This window comes from Oncorhynchus nerka, linkage group LG7, assembly GCF_034236695.1.
Source record: "Oncorhynchus nerka isolate Pitt River linkage group LG7, Oner_Uvic_2.0, whole genome shotgun sequence".
NCBI lineage: Eukaryota > Metazoa > Chordata > Actinopteri > Salmoniformes > Salmonidae > Oncorhynchus > Oncorhynchus nerka.
Genome location: NC_088402.1, coordinates 77,530,124 through 77,552,311, shown reverse-complemented (window position 1 = coordinate 77,552,311; position 22,188 = coordinate 77,530,124). Strand labels below are relative to the sequence as shown.

The window sequence follows — 22,188 nt, the reverse complement described above, 5'->3', positions numbered from 1 at the left end:
ACAGATTCTCCCTTCTCCATTTTTGTTTGCTTGGAAATGTTGATACTGGAGACTTATCTGAAGAAACTGTGTAACTAAGCATTTATAGCGGCTAAGAAGTGCATTGTCATTAATTGGAAGGTTGGTTATCCTCCCAGTTACGTATCACTAGATTTGATTTATTACAAGACTAAGGGTATACTGGGCAACTTTCATTAGGTCTGGATGACTTATATGGAATACAGTACGACTATAGTCTATTGAAAACATGCCCACGTCAGGGGAGATACCTATTTAGGTCTGCCGTCCTGTAGGTCACTCTGGCCTTGGCCTAACACACCCGAAACCAATAAGTAATGCTTCACTAAGATCCTAAAGTTGAGTGGGGTGTGTTGGGTTGGGGCGCTGCAGGGTGGTGGACCATTAAGGACAGGACGGGGGGACCCAGCTACTGTATATTGTCTGCAAGTAAAAAGAGCTCTACAATTAGTCCTATAAAATTACATTTATATGGAGGATTTGCTGTTTCTGTGTCAATGTACAGTACCAGTCAAAGGTTTGGACACCTACTCATTCAAGGGTTTTTCTTCATTTTTACTATTTTCTACATTGTCGAATAAGAGAGTGTGCAAAACTGTCATCAAGGCAAAGGGTGGCTACTTTTAAGAATCTCAAATATACACATACATGGAATCATGTAGTAACCAAAAAAAGTGTGTTATTTCATAGTTTTGATAGAAAAATAAATGAGTAGGTGTGTCCAAACTTTTGACTGGTACTGTACGTATTCAGACCATTTACTCAGTACTTTGTTAAAGCACATTTGGCAGCGATTACAACTGCAAGTCTTCTTGGGTATGATGCTACAAGCTTGGCACACCTGTATTTGGGGAGTTTCTCCCATTCTTCTCTGCATATCCTCTCAAGCTCTGTCAGGTTGGCTGGAGAGCGTTGCTGCACAGCTATTTTCGGTGTCTCCAGAGATATTCGATCAGGTTCAAGTCCGGGCTCTGGCTGGGCCACTGAAGGATATTCAAAGACTTGTCCCGAAGCCACACCTGCGTTGTTTTGGGTGTGTGCTTAGAGTTGTTGGAAGGTGAACATTCGCTCCAGTCTGAGGTCCTGAGTGCTCTAGAGCAGGTTTTCATCAAGGTTCTCTCTGTACATAACTAGTCTTCCAGTCATTTACATTTAAGTCATTTAGCAGACGCTCTTATCCAGAGCGACTTACAAATTGGTGCTTTCACCTTATGACATCCAGTGGAACAGCCACTTTACAATAGTGCATCTAGGTCTTTTAAGGGGGGGGAGGGGGGGGGGGGGGGAAGGATTACTTTATCCTATCCTAGGTATTCCTTATTATCATCTACATTTATGATGACTATTTCTGTTGAAAAATGGGTCTCCACAGCATGCTGCTGCAACCACCATGCTTCACCGTAGGGATGGTGCTAGGTTTCCATTCAGGCCAAAGAGTTCAATCTTGGTTTCATCAGACCAGAAAACCTTGTTACTCATGGTCTGAGAGTCTTCTTTCTTAAATGAGGCCACTGTGTTCTTGGGGAGCTTCAACGCTGAAGAAATGTTTTGTTACCCTTCCCTAGATCTGTGCCTCGAGACAATCCTGTCTCAGAGTTCTACTGACAATTCCTTCGACCTCATGGCTTGGTTTTTCCTCTGACATACACTGTCAACTGTGGGGCCTTATATAGACAGGTGTGTGCATTTCCAAATAATGTCCAATCAATTCAATTGACCACAGGTGGACTCCAATCAGGTTGTATAAACATCAAGCATGATCAATGTAAACAGGATGCACCGGTGCTCAATTTTTAGTCTCATAGCAAAGGGTCTGAAAACATATGTAAATAAGGTGTTTGTTTAGTTTTGATACATTTTAAACTATTTCTAAAAACCTGTTTTGCCTTTGTCATTATGGGATATTGTGTGTATATTGCTGAGGATGTCTTTGTATTTAGTCCATGTTAGAATAAAATCAAATCAAATTTTATTTGTCACATACACATGGTTAGCAGATGTTAATGCGAGTGTAGCGAAATGCTTGTGCTTCTAGTTCCGACAATGCAGTGATAACCAACAAGTAATCTAACTAACAATTCCAAAACTACTGTCTTATACACAGTGTAAGGGGATAAGGAATATGTACATAAGGATATATGAATGAGTGATGGTACAGAGCAGCATACAGTAGATGGTATCGAGTACAGTATATACATATGAGATGAGTATGTAGACAAAGTAAACAAAGTGGCATAGTTAAAGTGGCTAGTGACATAAGGATGCAGTCGATGATCTAGAGTACAGTATATACGTATGCATATGAGATGAATAATGTAGGGTAAGTAACATTATATAAGGTAGCATTGTTTAAAGTGGCTAGTGATATAAGGCTGTAACCTAACAAAATCTGGAAAAAGTCAAGGGGTCTGAATACTTTCCGAAGGCACCGTATGTGCTTGTGTTTTTTACCTTTCCCTTAGGGAATGAAAAAAATAAGGTGTGAACTGTTAAGGAAAATGTGTTGGGAGAGAGTTGAGTTATTGACTAGGCTGGTCGGGGTCCGGCGTGTAGGCGGCTCGGGCTGTCAAATTTGAGAAGATTTCTTCATAAAAACTATGAAAAGTAAAGAGTTGTTCATTTGTTAGGCTATTGGTTAAAGGTACAACACAATATGTATTATTTAATTACTTTTGATCTAGTTCAGTCTTGTTAATTACTTATTTAATAATCATCTCTTATCTAGCTTGATGACTGTGGGCATTTTTGCTTACTTTTCTTCTAAATAGAGACAACATATTGGATTGTGTAAAAATGAATTTACATGCCCCAAAATATTCTGCGGGAGGACCACCAGACCCCTCCCAAAGTGTTTCTCAATGATACTTTAAGATACAAAATGTCAACATGTCAAATATTTGTCAACAATCCTTCCAAAGGTCCCTTCTATGGATTCAATTTCATGAAAATCTGCAAAATGGTCCTGTTTTGTTCTAGTTTCGTGAAAAATCACCCAGAATGAGCATGTGAGCTGCTGCTGCCTCTGCTGTATTTACGAATCCCCCCCCCGACGCACATTACACCACCGTCAGCCTCTGAGCCTCAGCCTAGCCAGTCACAGACCTACAAGCACAAGACCCATCAACCCCCCCCCCCCCCAGGAGCCTGTAATATAAGTTAGTCAGATTTGTCACTGCTTCTCGTCACAGAAAAGGAATTACCAGAACTGCATTCCCACTATTTATATGGTTCTCTCTACCCTTGTCTATCTTGCTCCGTATTCAGCTCCAATTTGTCCCTGTGTTTGACTCCTGACCTCTGTGTCACAAGGTCAGAGGACGGAATAGATGTGCTTTAAAAAGCGCTGACAGGAAAATAAGTGGGGGAGGTGTTTAGTGGTTTGCGCCTATGTAGTAAAATTAGTTCTTATCAATGGGAGGAAATGTGTGAGAAGTGTTGAAGAACTGAACTTGTTTAATTTTCAGATAAAAAATTAAATAAACAGTTTCTTATATGATTTCAATCTTGAAAACATGGTTTTGGAATAATCTTAACCTAGGAGCCTCCCATACAAGGACATTAACCTCAATACTGTTAAAACTGCTGGTGGCTGTAATAATCAGACACTACTGCCTTCTTCATCCCCATGTCTTCGCTGGGTCTACAGCGCTGTCCTGTCCACAAACATGGGCCAGTACACTGCTCTCTGTTTTGTCATTAAACCTAAGCCTACTATATGAGCCTCATTTAAGTCCTCAATTAACCAGCTCAGAAAAACGATTCAGGACTCCATGGATGGAGGCACAGTTTGGGGAGGGGTCTGTTCTGTTCGGTTGGAAAGCCAAACTCATCTCTCCTCTGTTCCCTCTAATCTCACCTGTTCAAAACAAGTCGAAGTACTGGTGCCCCGCCCACCCCTCTGCCCGCCCCACCACCCCCTGTTGCCAACCTCAATTACAGCAGTCTATATTTAAAAAGAGGGAGTGGCAGTCAGGCAATTACCCTGAAGGATTAGTCTCTAGTGGCAATGCCATTGTTGGGGAGGAGAGGGGGAGTGTGTACTGTGTATAGAGGAGACCTTCCCTTGATGCCTGACCTTGGCATTAAAGCCTCCCTGACCTAGAAGCCCAGAAATTCTCACAAGGAGAGTTCAAGAGATGGACACATATCAAAACAAAAAGAGATAAAACAGAGCAAAAAGGTATGTAGAAAGTACAGAGAGAGCGAGAAGGGTGACAAAAGGAGAAATATTGCCTAATTATTTCATCATGAATTATGTTGGAAGTTCCAGGGGTTGTTAGTTTAGTTTGTGAGTTAATTCAACTTAAAGATTTGCCTACTATTACTCATCTTATCCGCGATAATAACATGTTTTGGATTTGGGAGACAATCTAGCGCACTGTTCCTCCTAATTGAAAGCAGACAGGCCGTCACACAGACAGACAGTCATTCTTAAAGAGTTCATTAGCTTCAGCCACCCTGTAGACTCCCTCCCTCAGAAATCAGTCCAAACCAACAATTATACAGGCTTTTAGTTTGGTTTGCCATGAAGAAGAGCAGAGCCTTGCATGCGAGGAGGGACTTGGATTTATGTTGTTTCAACCCATCATCTCGCCACTGGGGGCCTCGTTTTAAAAGTCTTTGAAGTAGGCAGTTATATTGGTTGTCCCGGACTCCCTTTCAGCCCAAGGCCATTTCCATTGGAGTGTCGGTCGGTCAGGTGCCCTCTTCCTGTTATTGTGCCGTCTGCTTCCTGTCAAAGAGACCCATGGGGCCTAGGGTTGACGTCACCATCGTCACAGGGACCTCCTTCTGGTTCTGAATACCTTCCTGACAAGACATTTACCGATCGGCACGCATCACACTACATGTTGGATGCAAAACAAATGCCTTGGGCCTAGTTTCTATACACCAACATACAGGGCCATGTCTTTTCTTTTCTGCATTGCAATTAAATTTTATGTGACGTTAGTACACAAGTCTACTACTAATCAAGGTAAATCTCTCCAGGAAGAGCAGCAGACTAATTTCAATCTGATAACTGTCTTCATAGCTTGATTAGCTGTTATTTGAATTCTTAAGGGGTTAGAATAGTAGAATTCACAAGGTGCATTTTTAAAATGTGGTTGTGCATCAGCAGTTTTCCCTCGTTATGTCAGTCACAGATAACTGACATGGATAATTGAGTGACTAACTATATATATAAACTTTATATATATATATAAGCTATATAAACTTGTTATCATGGTCGAATTACCGGCCATGGAGCCTCAATTGATTTTGTTCGTCAGTCTCACTCATATTACATTAAAATAACAGCTAATTTTCCTCTCTGCCCCATGTTGAACTGAGTAGAATTGCATGAAATGAGTTCTAAAATGGCTAAATCTTTTTCGCCCCATGGCAAAATGTGTAGAATTGCCAGCAAACTTGCTTTAAAAATGCAACATTTTCTCTACATCACATAGGATGGATGTGGGTTCAGATTTTTTGTGGCCCCCACCCCCATCAAAGAGGCGGCAGGTAGCCTAGTGGTTAGCGCATTGGGCCAGTAAGGTTGCTGGATAGAATCCCCGAGCTGACAAGGTAAAAACCTGTCATTCTGCCCCTGACCAAGTCAGTTAACCCACTGTTCCCGGGTAGGCCATCATTGTAAATAAGAATGTGTTCTTAACTCTTGAACGTGCCGTCCTTGGCCAGCTCTCCCGCTATCTCTCTCAGAATGACCTTCTTGATCCAAATCAGTCAGGTTTCAAGACTAGTCATTCAACTGAGACTGCTCTTCTCTGTATCACGGAGGCGCTCCGCACTGCTAAAGCTAACTCTCTCTCCTCTGCTCTCATCCTTCTAGACCTATCGGCTGCCTTCGATACTGTGAACCATCAGATCCTCCTCTCCACCCTCTCCGAGTTGGGCATCTCCGGCGCGGCCCACGCTTGGATTGCGTCCTACCTGACAGGTCGCTCCTACCAGGTGGCGTGGCGAGAATCTGTCTCCTCACCACGTGCTCTCACCACTGGTGTCCCCCAGGGCTCTGTTCTAGGCCCTCTCCTATTCTCGCTATACACCAAGTCACTTGGCTCTGTCATAACCTCACATGGTCTCTCCTATCATTGCTATGCAGACGACACACAATTAATCTTCTCCTTTCCCCTTCTGATGACCAGGTGGCGAATCGCATCTCTGCATGTCTGGCAGACATATCAGTGTGGATGACGGATCACCACCTCAAGCTGAACCTCGGCAAGACGGAGCTGCTCTTCCTCCCGGGAAGGACTGCCCGTTCCATGATCTCGCCATCACGGTTGACAACTCCATTGTGTCCTCCTCCCAGAGCGCTAAGAACCTTGGCGTGATCCTGGACAACACCCTGTCGTTCTCAACTAACATCAAGGCGGTGGCCCGTTCCTGTAGGTTCATGCTCTACAACATCCGCAGAGTACGACCCTGCCTCACACAGGAAGCGGCGCAGGTCCTAATCCAGGCACTTGTCATCTCCCGTCTGGATTACTGCAACTCGCTGTTGGCTGGGCTCCCTGCCTGTGCCATTAAACCCCTACAACTCATCCAGAACGCCGCAGCCCGTCTGGTGTTCAACCTTCCCAAGTTCTCTCACGTCACCCCGCTCCTCCGCTCTCTCCACTGGCTTCCAGTTGAAGCTCGCATCCGCTACAAGACCATGGTGCTTGCCTACGGAGCTGTGAGGGGAACGGCACTGTACCTCCAGGCTCTGATCAGGCCCTACACCCAAACAAGGGCACTGCGTTCATCCACCTCTGGCCTGCTCGCCTCCCTACCACTGAGGAAGTACAGTTCCCGCTCAGCCCAGTCAAAACTGTTCGCTGCTCTGGCCCCCCAATGGTGGAACAAACTCCCTCACGACGCCAGGACAGCGGAGTCAATCACCACCTTCCGGAGACACCTGAAACCCCACCTCTTTAAGGAATACCTAGGATAGGATAAAGTAATCCTTCTCACCCCCCTTAAAAGATTTAGATGCACTATTGTAAAGTGGCTGTTCCACCGGATGTCATAAGGTGAATGCACCAATTTGTAAGACGCTCTGGATAAGAGCGTCTGCTAAATGACTTAAATGTAAATGTAAATGTAACTGACTTGCATAGTTAAAGGTTCATTAATATATATTTTTAAAATTTAAAATCAAAGTTGCCCATCCCTGACTTCTGATGTCAGAGTTCTAGTCACTTTCTAAAGAATTTCAAGAAAAACACACTTCAATAGAAACCTGACACTGTCACTGAGAACGAGATGCAAATATTTTCAGCAGTATTCTGATGGTCCCTGGGACTACTTTGAAAACACCCCCTTCATTCACTATAACCACTTCAAAAGAGTCATGGAAAAGTACAGTATAACAAGCTCTGTGATTGGCTCATAGGTGATGACTGTGCAATGGAGTTCTGTGGAGTGAAAATCTTGTTGTAGCTTGTTTCTGAGGCTGACTATGATTCTAGGTCTGCTGCAGACTAACACTGGGACTTTACCTCAAGCAGGGGGACCCACCATTTATCCCATTAGGGCTTATCTATAGGGCTCAACTTTATCACACACACCTATACAACTACTCAGTCTTCAATGAATACTTTATTAGTTGAATCAGCTGTGTAACTGCTTTGCCTTGCAGGGTAAAATGAGATTGCCCAACCCTTCTCTACACTGTCCTTTACCAAAACAGACCGCAAAGGCCTCTCCTTACAACCTCAGACTACACAGGTATGCCTATAAATTATTATTATACTCATCCTGGATGATCCTGTACGGATGTACAAGGTCGCACTTCAGCCACTGCTTCATGATTGGCTATAGCCTCCACCAGTTTTTACCCAAATCGCCCTCTGTGTACATGCCTGTGTTCATAATGTACACAACAACGATTAAGATAAGTGAATTATCATACAGTAATGCTACCTGAAGTAGTATATCCACTGGCGTGCAAAATACGATACAGCACATTTTAAATACCTTAACTATTATTCTTGTCATTGAGGAGCTTATAGCCTGCACTTTATGGGATGAAATCACTTCATAGATAGCAAATGCTTTCCTGTCCTCAGCCAATTCAACCATACTACAGTGTCACATAAGTGAGATGTAGCCTATGACGTTTAAATACTTACATTCTGTTACCCCAAACATTTCCATAAATCACGTCCGGTAAAAAAAGAAAATGGGATGAAATGAATGTAAAAGCTATCGTTAGCGTTATTGGTTTCCCTGTAAAGATGATTGAAGTGCCAGTCTAACAGGCATATCAAAGACCCCGCACTTAACTTTCTCTATGTACTTCACATTGAAAAACCATTAGCCTTGCAATCCCAATGGCCAAATCCTGCTTGAGAGTCTAACATCACAGTCCCACCACAGCAGAGCCCACCCATGCCAGCAGCAGTTATTCTGGCACAGTCCCAATTGGCACCCTATTCCCTATGTAGTGCACTACTTTTGAAAAGACCCATATGGGCCGTAGTCAAAAGTAGTGCACTAAATAGGGAATAGGGTGCCATAAGGGACAAAGTATCTGACTTCTCATACAGGGAAAACTTTCCTCTGGGCTCTTACACAGAAACTGAGGTCATCCTTCCTTCTCAGGAACCCCTAGGAGACTCTGTGCTCTCTCATTTCGACTCATTAACTTGTCTACTTAAGCTATATCGATTTTGGTGCTTGTTATATAACGGCAATACAAGCTGTGAGGAATATACGGATGACAATCAAGAGTGACGTACTCAGACATTTGAATGCCCCAAGTGATATGAATCACCATAGTGGAGTGACCAACGGGATGGTAGAAGTATGTGTGTATTCACAAATCAACAGCCCGAGACAGCCAGGACACAGTACTCTAAGCACGTAGAATATTGGGCTACTTTCAAATGGATATGAAAGGGTTTGCACATGGGTATGCCTATACACACACACACGTGCTTATGCCCTCACACACAGTGCTAGATAATTCCACTTCCCATTATTCAGAGTACATCTATAAATCATGCTCCAGTGTTGGCTGATCCCCTCGGGTCCAAGACCTTTTCAAACAGACTGTGTTCCTCATTATCCCAGAACAAAAAAAAGACAAGGAAAGAAGGAGAAAGGGCAGGATGAACATTAAAGGGATGAGCACAGCTGCTTTAAATAGTCCTCTAATCCATCCATGAGGCTACAGCCAGACTCTTGCCTGAAGAGAGCCAAGCAGGCCAGGGAAGCATCATTATGTACCCCAGTACGGACAGCTTAACACCTCTGTACGTGACTAACTTACCAAACCTAGAGAACTACACCAAACTTAGAGTGAATGCTGTACCTGGAAATAGAGGTTCAATTCCTGGGTTTCAGTCTCGCTAAATACACTGAGTGTACAAAACATTAAGAACACCTGCCCTTTCCATCAGTGTAGATGAAGGGGAGGAGACCTTTTAAGCCTCGAGACATGGATTGCGTACAGTATGTGTGCCATTCAGAGTGTGAAAGGGCAAGATAAAAGATATAAGTGCCTTTGAACAGGATATGATCATAGGTGCCAGTTTGGTATACTCAGTGTAGATCGAAGTGTTGAATTGCTGACAGTGGCTTTTGACAATTATTTAAATCATAAATTCTGCTGGAAGCTGCAGGGGTTGTTTCATTAGTAAGTAGCTTTAACGCGTGGATAATATTACATCCATAGAAAACAACCTCAGAGAAGTAGTCATTAAATAGATACACAAGGGACAGGAAGAAATATGGAAACCCACCAAGTGAAACCAATACCAATGAAACAAAACAAAGAAGAAATTAGGAAAAAAAATAAGAGCAAGAAAACAAAAAAGTAAATCAGCTGATTGAAACTTGTCTCCTCCTCTTCCTCTCTGCCCCACCTCTCTTCCCCTTCCATCCATCCATTATCCCTCCCTCCCTCCAGCTGTTTGTCCTAGGTGGGGCACATTGCCATGGGAACCCACACCTTTAGGGGCCCTGTCTGATCCTGTCCCGTAGTGACTGAGAGGGGGAGGGGTGTATATGTGAGAGACCTGTGTCCCAGAGCGAGCTCAGACTGGTCTCCTCATCTCCTTACTGTACGTAACAAGACTGCTACTGGGGCTGCTTAACAGCAGTCAGTCGGTTCAGTATTAATTTAGGGCTAAGGCCTAGCTATCGGCCTGAAAAACATTCACAGATAAAATCTAATTTGATTTTGTCACATGTGCCGAATACAACAGGTGTAGCCCTTACCGTGAAATGCTTACAAGCCCTTAACCAAAAATGCTGTTAAGAAAAGAGTTAAAATATTTACTAAATAAACTAAAGTAAAAGTAGTAACAATAAATAACAACGAGGGGAGGTGTCACATACCTACAACAAGGTTCAAATTCATGTTCAAACCCTATGGAAACACATTAAAGCGTTATCTAAGGCACACCTCAGTACAGGTAGTGTTGAATAATGTGATGATGACTCGACTTGTAGACAGCTATAGTAGGCACTGCCAGTACCTCAGAACAGCCTGGATTGATCCAGTGAACAGGACAGGTGAATGCTGCAACTGGAACAGACACAATGCCTGAGGATCGGAGTTACTGCAGAAGGGAACTAATCAAATACTACAGTATGCAGTGAGACCAAAAGCCAGAGCTATAAAGACTTAGAATGCTCAAACAGAATGGAGACATAAAAGATAAGATACTTCAGTGTATAGAACTGTTGCTAGAAGCAGCTCAGTTCAAACTCCTTTAAATACTCATAAAGTTTAATGTTTCTGTTGTAAGTCAAATGGCTTCTTTGACAAGTTTATTTAAAACCACATTGGATATAATACAAAGTGTATATTTAAAATGCTCTAAATCATGTCTCGAATGCTTGTGCAATACAGGCCATTAAAGAGGAAACAAGAGAGAATAGCAAGAGATGAGGCTGCTTCACTAGTGACCCCTGGTGTCTAAAACCAGACCTGTCACAGCCTGGAGACAGACTGGATTCATGGTCCTTTCTCTGCTGCTCCGTCTGCCAACTGAAGACAACATAAACACAATCAAATCAAATTGTATTTGTCACATGCTTGGTAAACAACAGGTGTAGACTAACAGTGAAATCCTCATAGAGGATCTAGATACTTTTGCTATTCTCTCTGGATTAAAACCAAATTATGATAAGTAAATATTTTAAATTTTGGACCACAAAAAAAAAGCAAATTTTACATTACCATGTAGTTTACCAATAAAATGGTCTGACAGAGATGTGGACATACTCCGTATACAAATCCGAAAAGAAAGAAATTCTCACTCCAATAAATTTTAATAGAAAGTTAGCAAAAATAGATAAGATCTTGCTACCATGGAAAGGAAAATAACTGTCTATTTGTGTAAAAATCACCCTGATTAAATCTTTAGTCATATAACAGTTGACCTATTTGCTAATGGTTTTGCCTACACCTAGTGTCCTGCTTTTTAAATTATATGAACATAAAATATTCAATTTTATTTGGAACGGCAAGCTAGATAAAATTAAAAGGGCCTATTTATATAACGAATATGATTTTGGAGGGCGGAAATTATTAAATATTAATGCATTAGACCTCTCACTAAAGGCATCAGTCATACAAAAGTTATAATACAATCCAAACTGGTTCTCTAGTAAATTGGTATGAATGTCTCATCCTATGTTCAAGAAGGGCCTTTTCCCCTTTATTCAGATTACACCGGCCCACTTTCGATTGTTTGAAAAGGAAATAATCTCCAAAATATCTTTCTTTTTTAAACAAGCCTTAGAAAGTTGGTTGCAATTTCAGTTTAATCCACCTGAAAAGACAGAACAAATAATACAACAAATAGTGGTTAAATTCAAATATACTAATTGATTTAAAAAATTAAAAAATTTCAAAGAAATGTAAAAAAAAATGTATAATTTTTGTGAATGATATCATAAATAGGACTGGTGGAGTTGTCACACATGCAGCTAACACAGACATATGGAAATGTGTGCTCTACCCAAAATTACAACCAATTCATTGCAGCATTACCACAAAAATGGAAGAGGCAAGTAGAAGGGGAAAAAAGTAAGGAACTTGTATGTCGGCCCTGTATTAAAGAACATAAATGGTTAAAGAAAAGTGTGATAAATAAAAACATATACCAATTTCATTTAAGGACCAAAAACTGACAGCTGTGCCATATAAATTGCAAAATAGTTGGGAAGAGATTTTCGATGTACCCATTCCATGGCACATGGTTTATGAATTGATACGCAAAACAACGCCGGATGCAAAACTTCAAATTTACTATACAGAATTCTTGCAACTAATAGAATGTTATACACTGCTCAAAAAAATAAAGGGAACACTAAAATAACACATCCTAGATCTGAATGAATGAAATATTCTTATTAAATACTTTTAATAAGAAATAAATCACACAAAAATTATCAATGGAAATCAAATTTATCAACCCATGGAGGTCTGGATTTGGAGTCACACTCAAAATTAAAAGTGGAAAACCACACTACAGGCTGATCCAACTTTGATGTAATGTCCTTAAAACAAGTCAAAATTAGGCTCAGTAATGTGTGTGGCCCTCCACATGCCTGCATGACCTCCCTACAACGCCTGGGCATGCTCCTGATGAGGTGGCGGATGGTCTCCTGAGGGATCTCCTCCCAGACCTGGACTAAAGCATCCGCCAATTCCTGGACAGTCTTGTGGTGCATGGATGGTGGATGGAGCGAGACATGATGTCCCAGATATGCGCAATTGGATTCAGGTCTGGGGAACGGGCGGGCCAGTACATAGCATCAATGCCTTCCTCTTGCAGGAACTGCTGACACACTCCAGCCACATGAGGTCTAGCATTGTCTTGCATTAGGAGGAACCCAGGGTCAACCGCACCAGCATATGGTCTCACAAGGGGTCTGAGGATCTCATCTCGGTACCCAATGGCAGTCAGGCTACCTCTGGCGAGCACATGGAGAGCTGTGCGGCCCCCCAAAGAAATGCCACCCCACACCATGACTGACCCACCCCAAACCGGTCATGCTGGAGGATGTTGCAGGCAGCAAAACGTTCTCCACGGCGTCTCCAGACTGTTACATCTGTCACATGTGCTCAGTGTGAACCTGCTTTAATCTGTGAAGAGCACAGGGCGCCAGTGGTGAATTTACCAATCTTGGTGTTCTCTGGCAAATGCCAAACGTCCTGCAAGGTGTTGGGCTGTAAGCACAACCCCCACCTGTGGACGTCGGACCCTCATACCACCCTCATGGAGTCTGTCTGCTCAAACGGTCAGAAACATACACATTTGTGGCCTACTGGAGGTCATTTTGCAGGGCTCTGGCAGTGCTCCTCCTTGCACAAAGGCGGAGGTAGCGATCCTGCTGCTTGGTTGTTGCCCCCCTACGGCCTCCTCCACGTCTCCTGATTTACATTTTTACATTTAAGTCATTTAGCAGACGCTCTTATCCAGAGCGACTTACAAATTGGTGCATTCACCTTATGACTGGCCTGTCTCCTGGTAGTGCCTCCATGCTCTGGACACTACGCTGACAGACACAGCAAACCTTCTTGCCACATCTCGCATTGATGTGCCATCCTGAATAAGCTGCACTACCTGAGCCACTTGTGTGGGTTGTAGACTCCGTCTCTTGCTACCACTAGAGTGAAAGCACCGCCAGCATTCAAAAGTGACCAAAACATCAGCCAGGAAGCATAGGAACTGAGAAGTGGTCTGTAGTCCCCACCTGCAGAACCACTCCTTTATTGGGGGTGTCTTGCTAAATGCCTACAATTTCCACCTGTTGTCTATTCCATTTGCACAACAGCATGTGAAATTTATTGTCAATCAGTGTTGCATCCTAAATGGACAGTTTGATTTCACAGAAGTGTGATTGACTTGGAGTTACATTGTGAAGTTTAAGTGTTCCCTTTATTTTTTTGAGCAGTGTATATATATATGAGGGATTTACAATCTTCCCAGCTCTGCAGATTCTGCTGTGAGGAGGCAGAGTCATTAGATCATTTATTTTGGTATTGTCCATATGTAGCTCGTTTTTGGTCACAGGTCCAGGAATGGCTGAAGAATTGCAACATTTGCCTAAAACTAACGCTGCAGATAGCAATACTAGGTGATCTGAAAAGCCATAGTCGATCAATCAATAATATAATCATCATTGTAAATTAAAAATAAACATTTTTGCTAAAATCTGTAGAAGCTATGAGAATAGAAAGGTTCAATTCGTTCGTGAAGCATCACAGCACAGTCGAAAAATATATAGCAAATATAAATCCAAAATGGATGATGTTTAGAGATAGAATGGAGAGGCTGAATGGAGCTGAAGGGTGGGACTAATAGCAAGATAAAACATGTAATACATATGGGGTCTGTAAAATGTATATAGGTTCAGAACTTTTGTGAAATAGCACAGTTACACATAGAAATCAAACTGGATGGACATCAGAAATAGAGGAAGGACTAAAAACAAACAAAACTATCGATTGTAAAATAGACTGCCTGTAAAATGTGTATAAATTGAAGGTAAAAGCCGAAGTGTTCATTAGTTTACTTCAATTGGGGGATCGGTGGTAGGGTTTGCGGGGAATAATAATAAAGGTATATTCTTTAAAAAGTATGTATGTCTATATAGGTATGTGTGTGTATGTATGCATGCATGCATGCGTGTATGGATATATTTATTTACCAAAAATATATATATTTTTAAACTAATTGTTATATACCTAATAAATACTTGTGTGGGGGGAAAAAAGTTACAAGTGAAGGAACAAGGCTTTGCTGTGCCATCCTCTGACAGTTACAGTTTTGTCAGCTGACTGGACAAATTAAGGGTATTCAATGGAAATCTGCCAGAAAAAGTCAGAGAAAGAAGAGATCAAGGCTGAGCTGTTGCTTGCAGTTGAAAACAAGCCCCCCCCCAGTCCTCAGCCATCTTCTCAATCCTCCCCCTCCTATTCCAGTCCCCTCCCCATAACTAACAGGCCTTATCCTAATCTCTTTACATAACGTCAGCCTGTGACCTCAGCCAAGGAGACAGGTAGTGTCAGTCTGACCGGCCTCCCCTCCCCACAGGTCAACACACACATGTAGACACTTCACTCAGTCTCCCCCGGTGCACAGGTCAACACACACACAATGTAGACACTTCACCCAGCCTCCCCCGGTGCACAGCTCAACACACACACACACACAATGTAGACACTTCACCCAGCCTCCCCCGGTGCACAGGTCAACACACACATGTAGACACTTCACCCAGCCTCCCCCGGTGCATAGGTCAACACACACACACACAATGTAGACACTTCACCCAGCCTCCCCCGGTGCACAGGTCAACACACACACACACACACACACACACACACACACACACACATGTAGACACTTCACCCAGCCTCCCCCGGTGCACAGGTCAACACACACATAAATGTAGACACTTTAACCACTGTGTACATGGCTTTTCTCTTGCTCAACTTTTACAAAACAAATCCTAAAAGGCCTGCAGAAGAAGAGCCTTGTCGCCTGTTATAACATGAGTGTGGGAAGAGAAGAGTGGTGCTTTGATCTATCAGGGAAAGGAGGGGGAGGAGGATCTGCTCAATAACATGTGAAGCTGAAGAGGCTGAGCGACCTGGAGGCTACTGCAGGTTAAGCTCTACTTGTGACTTCACTTTATTCTACTTTTTGTATAATATGCTTCTATAACTGGCCTTATCTATAACTATTATTTGTGTGTGCTGTGATATCGTCATCCTCTATCTTTGTGCTCTTTTCCATCCCTTCTCTCTTATTTTCTCCTCTTTCACTCCAGTCCATCATTTCCATTTTTTGTGAAAGGGAGGGGCTGCTTACTCTCAGTCACAGATACCGAGGGAAAAATATAGCTAATACAGATAGAAAGGGCTACAGTGACGTGGACTTTTTTTTTTGGGGGTGGCGAGCAACCAGGCTTGGAGACAAACACTGCTTTGGTTCATCTGGCCGCCTGGCTATGGTCCACTTTTCAGAAAGGCTTCAAAGGAAAAATTCAAATTCATTTCACAGTCTAGTGGCCAGACACAGCCTCACGTCTTGCACCCTTTTAACACCTAACAGAAGAAAAGGGGTCTCCCTGCTCCTCTCTGATCATGTTGTATGTAACAGGGGCCCCACCATAGAGAGCTTCAATACTGTCTGGCTACGTCGAAGGGGGGGGGTCTTATGGACTCAAGCTGCACCTCATGTAGCCTGTTCTTGGATTTATTTGACCATGGTTTGGGCTATAGTGCCTTCAAACAGACCAGCCCATCCCAGGATGTGTATTACCTTCGAGGCTCGTCGACGGTCGGGGCATTCAGCGTGCTGGCACACCACCCAGTCCTCCTCCTGAACGGGCTTCTCATCTGGAACACAGCAGAGGAATGACCATAAGAAAAACACCTCCACATACAGTTGAAGTCGGGAAGTTTACATACACTTAGGTTGGAGTCATTAAAACTCGTTTTTCAACCAAGCCACAAATATCTTGTTAACAAACTATAGTTTTGGCAAGTCGGTTAGGACATCTACACTATGCATGACAAAAGTAATTTTTCCAACAATCGCTTATAGACAGATTATTTCACTGTATCACAATTCCAGTGGGTCAGAAGTTTACATACACTAAGTTGACTGTGCATTTAAACAGCTTGGAAAATTCCAGAAAATTATGTCATGGCTTTAGAAGCTTCTGATTGCCTCAAATAATGTCAATTAGCCTATTGGAGGTGTACCTGTGGATGTATTTCAAGGCCTATCTTCAAACTCAGTGCCTCTATGCTTGACATCATGGGAAAATCAAAAGAAATCAGCCAAGACCTCATAAAAAAAATTGTAGATCTCCACAAGTCTGATTCATCCTTGGGAGCAATTTCCAAACACCTGAAGGTACCACGTTCATCTGTGCAAACAATAGTATGAAAGTATAAACACCATGGGACCACGCAGCAGTCATACCGCTCAGGAAGAAGACGTGTTCCGTCTCCTAGAGATGAACGCACTATGGTGCGAAAAGTGCAAATCAAATCAAAGTTTATGTCACGTGCGCCAAAAACAACAGGTGTAGTAGACCTTACAGTGAAATGCTTACTTACAGGCTCTAACCAATGGTGCGAAAAAGAAGGTGTGTGTTTGTGTAGGTAAGTAAAGAAATAAAACAGTAAAAAGACATCTGAAAAAAAAGGATAGTAAGGCTATATACAGACACCTGTTAGTCAGGCTTATTGAGGTAGTATGTACATGTAGGTATCGTTAAAGTGACTATGCATACATGATGAACGGAGTAGCAGAAGCGTAAAATGAGGGGTTGGCGGGTGGTGGGACACAATGCAGACAGCCCGGTTAGCCAATGTACTGGAGAACTGGTTGGTCAGGCCATTTAGGTAGTATGTACATGAATGTATAGTTAAATTGACTATGCATATAAGATAAACAGAGAGTAGCAGCAGCGTAAAAAAGAGGGGTTGGGGTTGGGTTGGGGGCACAATGCAAATAGTCCAGGTATCCATTTGGTTAGATGTTCAGGAGTCTTATGGCTTGGGGGTAAAAACTGTTGAGAAGCCTTTTTATCCTAGACTTGGCACTCCGGTACCGCTTGCCATGCGGTAGTAGAGAGAACCGTCTATGGCTGGGGTCTTTGACAATTTGTAGGGCCTTCCTCTGACACCGCCTGGTGTAGAGGTCCTGGATGGCAGGCAGCTTTGCCCCAGTGATGTACTGGGCCGTACGCACTACCCTCTGTAGTGCTTTGCGGTCTCAGGCCGAGCAATTGCAGTTCCAGGCAGTGATGCTCAGGATGCTCTCGATGTTGCAGCTGTAGAACCTTTTGAGGATCTCAGGACCCATGCCAAATCTTTTTAGTTTCCTGAGGGGGAATAGGCTTTGTCGTGCCCTCTTCACGACTGTCTTGGTGTGTTTGGACCTATCTAGTTTGTTGTTGATGTGGACACCAAGGAATTTGAAGCTCTCAACCTGCTCCACTACAGCCCTGTCGATGAGAATGGGAACGTGCTCGGTGCTCCTTTTCCTGTAGTCCACAATCTCCTTAGTCTTGGTTACGTTGAGTGATAGGTTGTTATTCTGGCACCACCCGGCCAGGTCTCTGACCTCCTCCCTATAGGCTGTCTTGTTGTTGTCGGCGATCAGGCATACCACTGTTGTGTCGTCAGCAAACTTAATGAGGGTGTTGGAGTTGTGCCTGGGAATACAGAAGGGGACTGAGCAAGCACCCCTGGAGAGCTCCAGTGTTGAGGATCAGCGTGGCAGATGTGGTGCTACCTACCCTCATCACCTGGGGGCGGCCTGTCAGGAAGTCCAAGATCCAGTTGCAGAGGGAGGTGTTTAGTCCCAGGATCCTTAGCTTGGTGATGAGCTTTGAGGGTACTATGGTGTTGAATGCTGAGCTGTAGTCAATGAACAGCATTCTCACATAGGTGTTTCTTTTGTCCAAGTGGGAAAGGGCAGTGTGGAGTGCAATAGAGATTGCATCATCTGTGGATCTGTTTGGGCAGTATGCAAATTGGAGTGAGTCTAGGGTTTCTGGGATAATGGTGTTGATGTGAGCCATTACCAGCCTTTCAAAGCACTTCATGGCTACGGACGTGAGTGCTACGGGTCTGTAGTCATTTAGGCAGGTTTCCTTCGTGTTCTTGGGCACAGGGACTATGGTGACTCAAATCAGGGACATGTTGAAAATGTCAGTGAGACACCTGCCAGTTGGTCAGCACATGCCCAGAGCACACGTCCTGGTAATCCGTCTGGCCCCGCAGCCTTGTGTATGTTGACCTGTTTAAAGGTCTTACTCACGTTGGCTACAGAGAGCGTGATCACAGTCGTCCGGAACAGCTGGTGCTCTCATGCATGCCTCAGTGTTGCTTGCCTCGAAATCAATCCCAGAACAACAGCAAAGGACCTTGTGAAGATGGAGGAAACAGGTAAAAAGCATCTATATCCACAGTAAAACGAGTCCTATATCGACATAACCTGAATGGCCACTCAGCAAGGAAGAAGCCACTGCTCCAAAACCACCATAAAAAAAGCCAGACAACGTTTGCAACTGCACATGGGGACTTTTTGGACAAAATGTCCTCTGGTCTGATGAAACAAAAATAGAACTGTTTGGCCATAATGACCATCTTTATGTTTGGAGGGAAACGGGGGAGGCTTGCAAGCCAAAGAACACCATCCCAACCATGAAGCACGGGGGTGGCAGCATCATGTTGTGTGGGTGATTTGCTGCAGGAGGGACTGGTGCACTTCACAAAATAGATGGCATCATGAGGGAGGACAAATTATGTGGATATATTTAAGCAAAATCTCAAGACATCAGTCAGAAAGGTAAAGCTTGGTGGGTCTTCCAAATGGACAATGACCCCAAGCATACTTCCAATGTTGTGGCATTGGAGTGGCCATCACAAAGCCCTGACGGGCGGGTCGGGCAGAACTGAAAAAGCATGTGCGAGCAAGGAGGCCTACAAAACCTGACTCCGTTACACCAGCTCTGTCAGGAGGAATGGGCCAAAATTCACCCAACTTATTGTGGGAAGCTTGTGGAAGGCTACCCGAAACGTTTGACCCAAGTTAAATTTAAAATAAATGCTACCAAATACTAATTGAGTGCATGTAAACTTCTGACCCGCTGGGAATGTGGTGAAAGAAATAAAAGCGTAAATAAATCCTTCTCTCTACTATTATTCTGACATTTTACATTCTTAAAATAAAAGTGGTGATCCTAACGGACCGAAGACATTTTTTTTACCAGGATTAAATGTCAGGAATTGTGAGAAACTGAGTTTAAATGTATTTGGCTAAGGTGTATGTAAACTTCCGACTACAACTGTAGGTCAAACACACAGACACGCAAACTAAGTAAATGTGTCAAAACATATCGTAAACCCATCAGGCATAAGAGGGAGACAGATTGACAAGAGTGTAAGAGTTTAACAGAGAGGCTGTACTGTAATAACTTTCCAGGAACCATAGATTAGCAGACCTGTCCACAATGATGCCTGTTTCTCCTGCTCTCTTATAATCTCCATTTTATGGATACAATCAGGATCAATTACACATAGCCTATCTAGCATACGGGTCGTTCCAGCATACATTATATGTTCCGCCTCAAAAAGCAAAAGAAAGGATTTCGGCACCAACCATCTCAGATTATTCTGAAATAATTTATGTAGTTAGACACATAAGATAAGCATTCCTGTAATGTTATTTTGTTCAATTTCATTTGATCTCAGAGAGAAAATAAGCTAATTGATTGCACCCAAACTGGCCATTTTAATTTGATTATGATTAATATAATAATACCCATCATCCAATTTGGACAAAAATTCTTCAACAATGTGTAAGACATGAGGAATTCAAAAAAAGTTGTCAATAGCTGCCCACGGACCCCCTACACCCAAGCCCACCCAATAGCTGCCCACGGACCCCCTACACAAAGCCCACTCAAAAGCTGCCCCCGGACCCCCTACACCCAAGCCCACCCAATAGCTGCCCACAGACCCCCTACACCCAAGCCCACCCGATAGCTGCCCACGGACCCCCTACACCAAGCCCACTCAATAGCTGCCCACGGACCCCCTACACCCAAGCCCACCCAATAGCTGCCCACAGACCCCCTACACCAAGCCCACTCAATAGCTGCCCACGGACCCCCTACACCCAAGCCCACCCAATAGCTGCCCACAGACCCCCTAGACCAAGCCCACTCAATAGCTGCCCACGGACCCCCTACACCCAAGCCCACCCAATAGCTGCCCACAGACCCCCTAGACCAAGCCCACTCAATAGCTGCCCACGGACCCCCTACACCAAGCCCACCCAAACAGCCAGTCTACAGCATCAGTGTCCTATGTTTGACAAGTAATATGAAGCTGCGGCTTGGTGTATCAAATCAAATTTCATTGGTCACATACACGTGTTAAGCGGGTGTAGGGAAATGCTTGTTTCATACCATGCAATGTATTCACTGTGAATATGGGGGAAGGTTGTTTTTTATGCTATATAAATTGCCCACTAGATCCCACAACACCCTTTTATCCATTTTGCTGGTCTCAAACTGTTTGTTAAAAATGGGTCACAACATTTTCTTTGCAACTTTGGGTAGAACACCAATAGCTTTTGCTAATGATTAAAATAAATTGGGTGGTCATCCTCACATGTCAAACCAGTCCTCCATGAAAGCAATTCGCTTTGTCCTTCTCATAAACTTCATCTGTGTCCAGGAAACGGCCTGTGTGTGTGGTTTATTCCTTTCAATAAAATGTTTGGATTAGTTAGACCATTCCTGGTGAACAAGCAAACCATTAGGCTACAGAAGTTCTAATCGTTTCACTGTTATGGTCTTCAATGGTACTAGTCCCAAACACACACACTGTATAGTTTTTTTTACAAAGGTGTTGGGTTGATGGTAAATATCACCAATCACACAACACAGAGATATATTTGAATACTTTTATTGAAAAACATACCTACCATACAATGGTTTATACTTGTAATATTTTATTAGGGTTGTCACATATGATACATGATCATTTCACCATAGGGATAGCCATCTCAGAGCCCTGATTAAAGAAGCAATTAAACTGACCTTCTTTAGACTACTTGAGTATCTGGAGCATCAGCATTTGTGGGTTCGATTACAGGCTCAAAATGGCCAGAAACAAAGACCTTTTTTCTGAAACTCGTCAATCTATTCTTGTTCTGAGAAATGAAGCCAATTACATGCGAAAAATTGCCAAGAAACTGAAGATCTCGTACAATGCTGTGTAGTACTCCCTTCACAGAACAGTGCCAACTGCTTCTAACCAGAATAGAAAGAGCAGTGGGAGGCCGGTGCACAGCTGAGCAAGAGGACAAGTACATTTGAGTGTCTAGTTTGAGAAACAGACGCCTCACAAGTCCTCAACTGGCAGCTTCATTAAATAGTACCCGCAAAACAGCAGTCTCAATGTCAACAGTGAAGAGGCGACTCTTGGATGCTGGCCTTCTTGCTTTTCTTTCAAAAACAAGGAAATGTCTAAGTGATCCCAAACTTTTGAATGGTAGTGTATGTCATTTTGATTATTATTGCCAGTTTGAATTGAACACCCCAAAAAATGTCCAAATTGGATGTTGGGTACTATATTTATTAGATATTATACAATTTATTAGATATTATACTATAAATTGAAAT

The 22,188-nt window shown here is 43.1% G+C and overlaps 1 protein-coding gene across 3 annotated transcripts in view; it reads right to left on the bottom strand.

Annotated features, from left to right (window-relative positions):
• plekhg5b (pleckstrin homology domain containing, family G (with RhoGef domain) member 5b) overlaps positions 1-22,188 on the bottom strand; it is a 115,019-nt gene that overhangs the window by 59,999 nt on the left and 32,832 nt on the right. For all 3 annotated transcript variants that reach the window (XM_065020836.1, XM_029665093.2, XM_029665092.2), the window contains exon 2: positions 16,296-16,372. In XM_065020836.1, coding sequence (XP_064876908.1) covers positions 16,296-16,372 — 77 coding nt within the window. The remainder of the gene's footprint in view (positions 1-16,295; positions 16,373-22,188) is intronic.